The 7,845-nt window shown below is 38.5% G+C and overlaps 1 protein-coding gene across 1 annotated transcript; it reads right to left on the reverse strand.

Moving 5' to 3' along the window:
• Positions 1 to 1,521: 1,521 nt before the first annotated feature.
• Positions 1,522 to 4,270, reverse strand: LOC107934185 (G-type lectin S-receptor-like serine/threonine-protein kinase LECRK4). Its single transcript, XM_016866554.1, has 2 exons — positions 3,589 to 4,270; positions 1,522 to 1,692 (listed from the first exon to the last, which is right to left on the reverse strand). The coding sequence occupies exons 1-2, from the start codon at positions 3,964 to 3,966 to the stop codon at positions 1,522 to 1,524; spliced, it is 549 nt and encodes a 182-aa protein (XP_016722043.1). The 5' UTR covers positions 3,967 to 4,270.
• Positions 4,271 to 7,845: the final 3,575 nt, after the last annotated feature.

Here is a 7,845-nt window from a genome sequence, read left to right on the forward strand (position 1 = left end):
CCAAAAATCACACTTGCTGAACTTCGCAAAGAGTTCCTTCTCCCTTAACACTCGCAGCACTATACGGAGATGCTCATCATGTTTCGCTTCAGTTTCAGAATACACCAGGATATCATCAATGAAGACGACTACGAATCGATCCAAGAATGGTTGGAACACCCGATTCATCAGATCCATAAATGCTGCAGGAGTGTTCGTCAGTCTAAATGGCATAACCAAAAACTCGTAATGACCATACCGAGTCCTGAATGCCGTCTTATGGATATCCGCCTCCTTGGCCCTTAACTGATGATATCCAGATCGGAGGTCGACCTTAGAAAATATAGAAGCCCCTCTAAGCTAGTCAAACAGATCGTCAATCCTTGGCAATGGATACTTATTCTTAATTGTCAGTTTGTTCAACTGGAGATAATCAATGCACATCCGTATTGTACCATCCTTCTTCTTCACGAATAGCACCGGTGCTATCCATGGAGACACGCTTGGCCTAATGAAGCCCCTATCCAATAACTCTTGAATTTGTGCCTTTAGCTCCACCAACTCTTTCGGTGCCATTCTATACGGTGTGATAGACACTGGTGCCGTTCCAGGCAATAAGTCGATTCCAAACTCCACTTTTCGGTTCGGAGGCAATCCTGAAAGCTCCTCCAGAAAAACATCTTGAAACTCCTTTACAGTCCTAACCTTATCCACTGACAATCCCTCCCCTTCCGACTAACTTACAAATGCCAAATAGGTCTCATAACCTTTCCGAATCCACTTCTTGACTCTTAATGCTGACACCACATTGGACAAATAATCCCTTCGCTCGCTTATCATCATAACCTCCTCACCCTACGTGGTCCTTAACATCATTCGTTTTGTAGCACAATCCAAAGTCGCCCTATGCTTAACAAGCCAGTCCATTCCCAGAATGAGGTCAAACTCTTCGAACGACAACTCCATCAGATCTTCAGGGAAAACCTTGCCTTGAGTTTCTAAGGGTACATCCCTATATAGTTTGTCTACCCTAACGGAATGACCTAAATGACTTAACACAGAAACCCCACTCACCATCTTCTCAGAGTGCACACCCAACAACCCAGATATGGCACATGCAACATAGGAATGAGTAGATCCAATATCCACCAAAGCAGTATATGGCATGCTAGAAACCAAGAACGTACCAGTTATGACGTCAGGTGCGTCGCCCTCCTCTCGATGACGAGCTGCATACACCAAAGCTGGCTGTCGAGCTTTAGTATTTCCGATACCCCTACCAGGTGCCCCCCGACCTCGACCGTTTCCATTTCCACCCCTACCTTGTCCACGTCCTCTCGGTGGTTGGGGTCTACCCCTTACGGGTTGAGCAATCCTCTGTTCAGCAACTTGAACCTGATCAGCTTTCTGTGGGCAGTCCCGTACTCTATGCTCCATAGATCCACATCGGAAACAAGCACCAGAGCGTTTCCTACACTCGCCCAAATGTACCATACCACAGTCTCCACAGATTGATGGTCTGACCACATTCATCGGCACTGCTCAAACTAGTTTCTCCACTTTTGCTCTCTTAATAATCCTATTTGCACCACCCGAAGGTCCTGAATCCCTCCGGAAACGGTTTCGATCCTTCTCCCGATTTTGTTTTTCAGCACGCTTAACCTCCTCAGCGATCATTGCCTTCTCCACCAAGACCGCGAAGTCTCGCTCCCTCTGCGGAGCGATTAACATGCTAAGGTCATCTCTAAGACCATCCTCGAAGCGCACACTTCGCTCATACTCCGTAGCAACTATGCTCATGGCATACAGGCTCAACCTCAGAAACTCGGCCTCATACTCGGCAACTGTTTTACCTTCTTGGACCAGATTCAAGAATTTCTTTCTGCGGGCGTCCACATAACTCGCTCCAACATACTTCCCTTTAAAGGCCTTCTTAAACAGTTCCCAAGTTACCCTATCAGCTGGGGTTCCTTCTCTCACAGTGAGCCACCACTGGTAAGCCTCGTCCCGTAGCAACGATACGGCTCCCTTCAGCTTCTGCTCCACAGAACAATCCAAGTCATCCATAATTCGTTCTGTGGCCTCCAACTAATATTCTGCCACATTCGAGGCGATACCAGACACACCCCTAAATATCTCCACTCCGTTGGCCCGGAGTCGTTCAGAAATCGATCCTCGAATTCTGTTGCCCGAACTTGTCCTGGCAACCCTTTCCAGAACACGAAGCATTACCTGTGACAGGGCATCATCCTCAGCACCGCGGTCATGAGACTCTACCTCTGTTTCCTGTAGTACCGGTGCATCCACCGTCGACATATGTCCCGAAGACGAAGATCTCGCTCGAGCACTTCCTCGGCTCCGTCCACGGCCTCTTGTACTCATATCGTATTATCTTGGTTACGAATTTTTATGCATCAATTAATATTCTAGTGTTTATTACAGATGTTTTATGAATCAAACAGAAATTCAGAGTTTGTTTTCGCAGAATCGAAGTCTAGCTACAGTTTCACTCTTTTATCAAATTTTCCTATGGTTTCAGTATCGTCCTATCTAGAGTATCCTAATAGGGTTTTAGTACAAACAGATAATTCAGAAAATATTTAAAAAAATTCAGAATACTTACAGCCTTGAGCCGGAGATTCGGGTGCCAGCTTCAAAAGATCTAAATTTTGAAAACCGAGTTTTTCGCAATCTTTATAAATTTTTTTTAAAATCTTTGTTTTTGTAAACCCATTCCACAGTCGAATTGTTGCAACCTAGGCTCTGATACCACTAAATGTAACAACCCAAACCCGACCCAGACGTTATGATCGGATCCGACATGCCACATTGAAGTGTTCAAAACATTTTATATTGTTAATCCAGAAAAACTTACTTAGTGTTTTAAAAGATAATTTCATTATAGTTTAAAGTGAATGAAAGCTGTGCACCAGGTAGGAAATCGAAAAAGAGGTGGTGAGTCTATCGGACTGCTTAAGTACCAAGCTCCCTTCGGATCTAATCCTAGACATGCATACCGCCATTGCTACACCTTAACGTCATGGATATTTCTAGGAAACCGATTTGATTAAGTCATTTTTAGGAAAAGTGATTAATTTTGGAAAATGCTTTCATTGCGGAAGCTTTGCTTGTTGTCGTGTTATTTTGAAATCAATTGTTGTTTTTGAAAACGCGCCCTAAAGCTATCCAATTTCAACAGTTAAAATAAGTAATACCTATCTTAGTAATACATATTAAAACCATCAAAAATAATTAAGCGGCCTTATTACATTTAAAAACCCAAAACTTCAAATGTAAATAAAAGGATGTCCAGTTCACTAGAAAAAAAAATCAAACTTTCAGAACGGGTGGCCACTCCGAATTCTCTCACAGCTCTAAGCCCACTATGGTTGGGGATTACCTGCGTGGATGAAAATAAAAGAGGTGAGTTTGGGGAAACTTAGTGTGTAAATTAACCCAACCATAGCCTATATCAACTCAAACCACAGAAATAGGATAAGTTGGCCTTAGCCCAGAACAGAATTCAGAATAAAGCTCATAGGCCCATAACAGAACAGAACAAATATTACATGTTTATGCAGAAACCCAACCCAGATTCATCCATAACACCCCCACAGATATTTTTGCTTGCCTGTTTTCGTCCATTAGTATGTTCTGAGACTTGATGTCACAATGGATTATTTGAGTATCGCATTCTTCATGAAGATAGAGGAGACCTCGAGCTACGTCGCGAGCGATTTCCACCCTATCGATCCAACAAGGTCGTCTTTCGGGTGTAAAGAGTACATCGGAAAGTGATCCATTGATCATGTACTCGTATATCAACAGCCTATTAGCTCCATCATGGCAGTATCCTAGTAGTCGAACTAAGTTTTGATGATGAGTTCTCCCAATGATTCGCATCTCGTTTTGGAACTCTCGTTCGCCTTGGTTTGATATGTTGTCCAATCTCTTCACTGCCACAACTTTTGTTAAACCATTCAACATTACCGTCCCTTTAAAAACGGTCCCAAATGCTCCTTTCCCGATTTCTTCATGAAGATCACCATTTAGAAAAGCGTTGTTGATATCGACTTGCCTAAGCTGCCATCCATAAGTGACTGCAAGAGTGAGTATAACCCTAATAGTAGTAGGCTTGACTATAGGGCTAAACGTTTCTTGGAAATCAATTTCAGCCTCTTGAAGATATCCTTTAACCACCAACCTCCCCTTGTATTTGGCAATGGTGCCATCGGCATTTTTCTTCAGCTTGAAGATCCACTTACACCATGTGGGGAGACTACTCGACCCACCCAACCGCTACACACCACAGAAATCGCAGCGAGGCTGCCAGATACTGTGATAAAGTCACCAGATATAAATATTGTGGCAGAGTGACCAGATCCGATAATTGTGGCATAGCCACCGGGACAGATATATGTGGCAGAGCCACAAAATTAGATAAATTGTGGCATAGCCACCAGGACGCTTCCTCCATAGTATAACCCAAGTCCCCATGCAACAGATATATAATCATGGCATACATCATACAGAATCAGATCGTCATGCTTTTCAGTCAAAAGTAACCCTAGGGGTATAATGGTAATTTTGCATACATAGGGGTATTCAAGTAATTTAACTGTTCTTAAGGTTTTCATACATAACATAGTCATTTACGTACGATCAGAAACACTTATCGCGATTTCTTAACAATTTGGGCCCATTGGCCCATTATCCCGTTTTTGGCCCATTAAGCCCAAAAATATCGAAATGCACAGAATCGCGCACTCTGCAGTCTTATCACTTTAATTTACCATATACATCAAACTATTAATCTCAAAATATTAGCTTTTCGGCTTTTGTCGATCTAGTCTATAAGAGGGTGTTAGTTACACACCTGTTTGCGACGATATGCTGACGAGATCCACACACGAACCGCCTACAATTGGATTACTAACACGTTAATCTAACTATTCAAATACAAACTACGGATTAACCCCTTACAATATTCGGCCAACCACACCTACAGATCATAGTAAGCTTATAAGAAATCAATAAGTAACTCATTAACAAATTTTTGTCAATGTTTACCACATAATCATAATTTCACTGCAAGCTGTCTTCCTGAGCAACAGTCACTAAATTATTTATAACTGGAGCTACGAAACTCCAAATCAAGTGCCGTTAATTTTTCCTGAAAATAGACTCATATATCTTCTATCCATAAAATTTTCAGAATTTTTGGTACGGCCAATCAATACCAGATTTTTCTTAAAGTTTTCCATGTTTCACTGTTTGACTAATCTGACCACTCTTCATTACGAATAAAATTTCTCATTGTACAGAATTAAAAATATGTTCTCATTTATTCCATTTGAAACTAGACTCATTAAGCTTTAATTACATAATTTATGCAGCTTCTAACTCATCTCCCACAATTTATGGTGATTTTCCAAAGTCATGTTACTGCTGCTGTCCCAAGCAGATTTATTACCAAATCACTCTTTCACACCTAACTTGCATGCTTGTTATTTAAACATGTATATCGCCAATCAATCATCACATATCTACGATTTTACTTAAGTATAATCTCAATTTCATCATTTTAAAGCACAACATGTTAGCCGATTTTTCCCCTTAGCATCTAAGGCACATGCATGCTCATTTGTTTGGCTCAACTTCACCTATCTTCCATTTTTCATCAAAAGAACATGAAACAACAACCATTTCCTTCATTTTAATTCATGACTAAATGCTCACAACACAACTAAAAACCAAAATATGCTTCAAGAGTTAAGGTAGAATCAAGAAGAACTCATGAACATCAAGATAGAAGCAAACTACCATGAACTTACCTTCAATTTTCTTCCCCAAGTGACCGAACATTAAAGAGCTTTCTCCTCTCCTTTCTCTTCTCTAACTTTCTGCTATGATGAACGAAGATGGACAAAACTTTATTATTTTCACCCCTTTTTCTTTTAAGAAAATTTCATATTTCATCCATTTAATTCTTTAATACAAAAGACATGAAATGCCCATCATGGAACATTTACCTAAACCATTATCATGGAACATTTACCTAACCCATTACCATGGAATGTTTACCTAATCCATTATCATAGAACATTTACCTAACCCATTATCAATTTGTACCATGAATTATGGATATCAAGTGCTCATATTGTCTACAACAACATGATGGCTGGCCACTTCATGTAAAATGGGAGGTTTGTCATGCAAATCCTCCTATTTTGCACTCCTATTTATTTGGCCACTTCAATTTAGCCTGTAGCATTTTCAAACATTTTCACATAGGTCCTATTTCATAATTTCACCCCCTTTTTCTTATGGAACAAAAATTAACTAAAAGTGACGGGTTCTATCTTAAGCTTGGGCCTTCTAGAGGCCCACTAACATAATTAAACCTATGCCAATATTCACAGAATTCCCGAAAATTGGGGCGTTACACGGGGCCCCTGTCATTTTCCTGAATTCGTCTTTGGTCTTATCTCGATTGGCATAGACATTATTGCCCATACAGGAGGTCGTGAGTTCGAGTGTGCTAAGCCGCATTATCCTCCTATTTATAGATTGAATAGTGAGTATAATCAGAACCTATAATGAGATTGTTTAAAAAAATTTAACATTTTGAGACCAGTTTTATAAATTTTGAAAGATATACAGCTTAAATATTTTACGTTTTAAGGGATCAAAATAAGATTATAATAATGATTAATTATAAATCGAGGTATCAATTTGTAATATTCTATAAACCATACAACAAACACCAAAATAATTTTTAACCAAAGTATTTAAATATTGTAAATTAATACGTCAAAGTAGTAAAATATAGTAATATTCCTTTTGTACTACAACTAATAATGACAATAATGGTTGCACTTATGATAAACAGCTCTACTTATTATAAACAAGAGGTGGAAGCCATTTTTAATATTTTTGTTGTTTTTTATTTTCTATTACCCATCAACCCACCTTCCATTCTTAAGTCATTTGGTTAATATCCCAACCCTTATAATCTCTTTTATACATGTAAATATTTTAAGGTTTTATTAATAAATTTTCTCTTTAATTATAACCCAATTCTTATATTAGTATTGTTTTACGATTCATAGAGACTATTCTTTTCAAAATTCGTAATTATCCCTCTCAATAATCTTATTTTTCAGTTTACTCAAAAAATACTCTAATCTTGGAGTGTAGAGAGGGGGGAAGCAAGGGCCTTGCCCTCTTATGCTAAATGGGCAAATTACTCCTTAGCCCTTTCCAGAAATTAAATGAGTAAATTTTCTCTATAATTATAACCTAATTCTTATATTATTTTTATTTTACAATTTATAGAGATTAATCTTTTTAGAGTTCGTGATTATTCCTCCTAACAATCTTATTTCCAATGTTTTTTTGGTCAAAAGTGATGTCTAAATTATTAATTTTATCCCAGTGTACCCAAAAAAACGACACCAATCTAAGAGTGTAGCCAGGGGCAAGTAAGGGCCTTGCCCTCTTATGCTAAATGGACAAATTGCTCTTTAGCCCTTTCCAGAAATTAAAGAGTAAATATAATATTTTTTAACATTTGATTAAATGAAAAAAATTTGAGATTTTAGCCCTTTTGAGATTTAACTTAAGCCTTTTCTAATACAAACATTTTAGCTTTACCATCCCCTAATTTCATAAAGTTATCTCAATCCCCTAAACAGTGGCGAAACTAAATGGAAAATTTTTCCATATAGCTCCTTTAAAATTTTAAATTAGTAAAGATAAAATTACACTTTGACCCCCTAATCTTAAAAATGTAAAAATTTAATTTAATCCTTTAAAAATTATAAAGATGTAGTTTATTAAAATGGTGGAATTGCAATTTTTTTA

Source organism: Gossypium hirsutum, chromosome A10 (genome assembly GCF_007990345.1).
Source record: "Gossypium hirsutum isolate 1008001.06 chromosome A10, Gossypium_hirsutum_v2.1, whole genome shotgun sequence".
Lineage (NCBI taxonomy): Eukaryota > Viridiplantae > Streptophyta > Magnoliopsida > Malvales > Malvaceae > Gossypium > Gossypium hirsutum.

Coding starts and splice junctions, on each gene's coding strand:
- LOC107934185 (XM_016866554.1), bottom strand. CDS start 3,966: ATGTTGAATGGTTTAACAAAAGTTGTGGCAGTGAAGAGATTGGACAAC. Junction 1,693..3,588: donor AAGCAAAAATATCTGTGGGG/GTGTTATGGATG, acceptor ATCGCTCCGCAG/AGGGAGCGAGACTTCGCGGT.